Source organism: Octopus sinensis, linkage group LG5, assembly GCF_006345805.1.
Source record: "Octopus sinensis linkage group LG5, ASM634580v1, whole genome shotgun sequence".
Classification (NCBI taxonomy): Eukaryota; Metazoa; Mollusca; class Cephalopoda; order Octopoda; family Octopodidae; genus Octopus; species Octopus sinensis.
Genome location: NC_043001.1, coordinates 86,910,812 through 86,913,435, shown reverse-complemented (window position 1 = coordinate 86,913,435; position 2,624 = coordinate 86,910,812). Strand labels below are relative to the sequence as shown.

Sequence of the window (2,624 nt, the reverse complement as noted above, 5' to 3'; positions counted from 1 at the left end):
AAAAGAAGATGAAGAAGAACGAGGTAAATAGAATAAAAAAGTAAGGAATAGACTGAGAAGGTAAGAAAGATAAAGTGAGAAAGAGGGATACATAGTACTTGAAGAAGGATAAATGATGAGAGCGAAAGACAGGGAGAAAAAGGCAAGAGAGCGTGAATTTTGATTCGCGAGAAAGAAAAATGGATGAGAAAGTGAATCGATATAATAAGAAAAAGAGAGAAAACAGAATGGATGAATGAATTGAGATTATCTGGGAAGTTATGCGTAAGTGTCAAGAAGTTTCTTTGTGTAGACTGAAAAACAAGGAGGAGGAGTCAAGATGAAAAAGTAAAAGGTAGCAAGTGAGTAAATGGTTGATAAAACGAAAGAGAATGAGAAAAGAAGAAAAACAGTCGGGTAAAAAAGTTCACAGAGAAAAAAGAAGTTTCAAGGGAGATATAAGGAAAGAGAGAAAGAGTCATAGTGGGAGGCAGGGTAATAGTATGAGAAGAGGTGGGAGGAAACAGAGCGAGAACAAGTAAGATAGAGTGGATTTGGTAGTGGTGTGAGTGAGAAAAAGTGTAATATAGAGAAAAGAAAAGAGAGAGAGAGAGAGAGAATAGTAGCAATAGGAGTAAAAGTAAATTAGTAGAGATTGTATCGGTGGGAGGGGATGAGAAAGAATAGGTAAGACAGAGAGAGTGAGAAAGAAAAACAGTGAAACAGAAAGAGTGGATGAAAGGTGAAAGTACCGCGATAGAATACGAAAAACTGCGAGAGAGAGAGAGAGAGGGAGCGAGAGGAGCGCGCGACGAAGAGGATATGAGAAAGAGACGTTTGGGAGTAAGAGAGAAGTGTGATAGGATAAGAAAAACAGAGAGAAGAGATAGAGAGCGCGCGCTGAGAGACACAGTATGAGAGAAAGAGACGCAGTGGGAGTAAAAGCAAAGATGCGCAAGAAAACATAGATAGAGAGAGAAAGAGGGGACCGTGTTGTAGGAGAAAGTATGAGAGTGGCAACAGAAGAAAAGGGAAAACAAACAGAGAGAGAGAGAGAGATAGAGTTTAAGAAGCGTTCAGGAAAGAGAAGGTATGAGAGTGATAAAGTTGGTAGCGGTGTCAGTAGTACGAAATAACTGACACATAGGTAGTTACCCATATACTAACACTCATACGCATAAGCACGCCATGAGGTATACACACTCACTCATACATATAAACAACTCAATATGTTGATGCATAATATTAACGTGCAGATACATGCACTCATACCGTATATATAATATCTATATAGGTAGAAGCACACAAACGTACTGTAAATAATACTAACGAAGCACGTATAAAGATACACGGAGACCAGCGTAAATAGCGTACACCAGTATTACAGATAGAAGCAAACAAATACCAACAAAAAAATTACAGCTGTTATAGAAAGACACGCATAAAAACAATAGTCATAGACACGCGCGTGTCATACACGTAGAAAGGTTCCCATACATACATACATAGTACACACACACACACACGAAGATAGACATTTACGTAAAACATAGAAAAGCGCGCGCGCACACACATATATATATGAACAAGCATTCACGTGAAACACCAGTAACATACACATACTCATATATTATAACTTTCAACAAAGACTATACTTAATCGCAGTACACAACACGTTATTATTACTAGTCCATAGTTTAAAGCGAATCTAGGAGATAGCGTTAACTAATTGCTTGGCTGGCTGGCTGCCTGCCTGCCTGTCCTCTAAACCTGTACACAGAAACGTTCAGCTCTCACCAGGTTTACTTACTGCTTTTGCCTGCTTTTTGGTGCAGGAAATGACTAACAGACAAGTAGAGTTACTAGTGAAGCTTGTAGACTTTTGGCAAGACCCCAGTAAACAATCCATACTATTCTAGTTCCATAAGCAAAGTGCTATGGACACGGAAAACCATTGTCTCAAGACTGGCTATCTCTTGAAGCAGGTAAGCCTTGTCTTTTTTTTTTCTTTCATTTTACGCACAGATAAGTACATTCACCATCATTTATATACATGTATTAATATATGTGATATATATGCGTATGTATATTCTCTTTAGCCCATAAAAAACAATATATAAACATTGCTTGCCAGCTCATGGCTAAAATACAAAAAATTGTTCAAAGTGTAATTATGATAGTAATTGATGTCTGATAAATAATAGAATAATTTTAGTATTCAACAATTGGTAATTTCGTTACATAAGCATTTTACTTCGCCCGCCCAATTAATTATAAACGCATTCTTATCTCTTTTATTGGTGTTTATATATATATATGTATATATGCGTACCGCGGTTTCTGGATATATTTCTCATTAATTTATACAGTTGTATATAATAGAAAGTTGAACTGGGTAGTGGTAAGAAAGCGCACACGAAAGTCTAACATTCCCAGACGGCATCCAAAATTTGAATGGGATTATATTAGAAGACACCGCTGGCATCTTAGTTTATCTTCATATTCTTACTGAATATATAATAGTCTGTGACATAAGGGATATAAAATACATTGTTACTGATGTGATATACACAAAGCCAGCGATCCTGATCGTAGTGATATAATAATGTTAATGGTTTTTAATAGAGGTACAATGCCTGCAATTA

The 2,624-nt window shown here is 36.8% G+C and overlaps 1 protein-coding gene across 1 annotated transcript in view; it reads left to right on the top strand.

Moving 5' to 3' along the window:
* The first annotated feature begins 989 nt into the window (after window positions 1–989).
* LOC115211777 (pleckstrin) overlaps window positions 990–2,624 on the top strand; it is a 114,312-nt gene continuing 112,677 nt past the window's right edge. Inside the window, exon 1 of the mRNA XM_029780456.2 lies at window positions 990–1,964. Coding sequence (XP_029636316.1) covers window positions 1,917–1,964 — 48 coding nt within the window. The 5' untranslated portion in view covers window positions 990–1,916. The remainder of the gene's footprint in view (window positions 1,965–2,624) is intronic.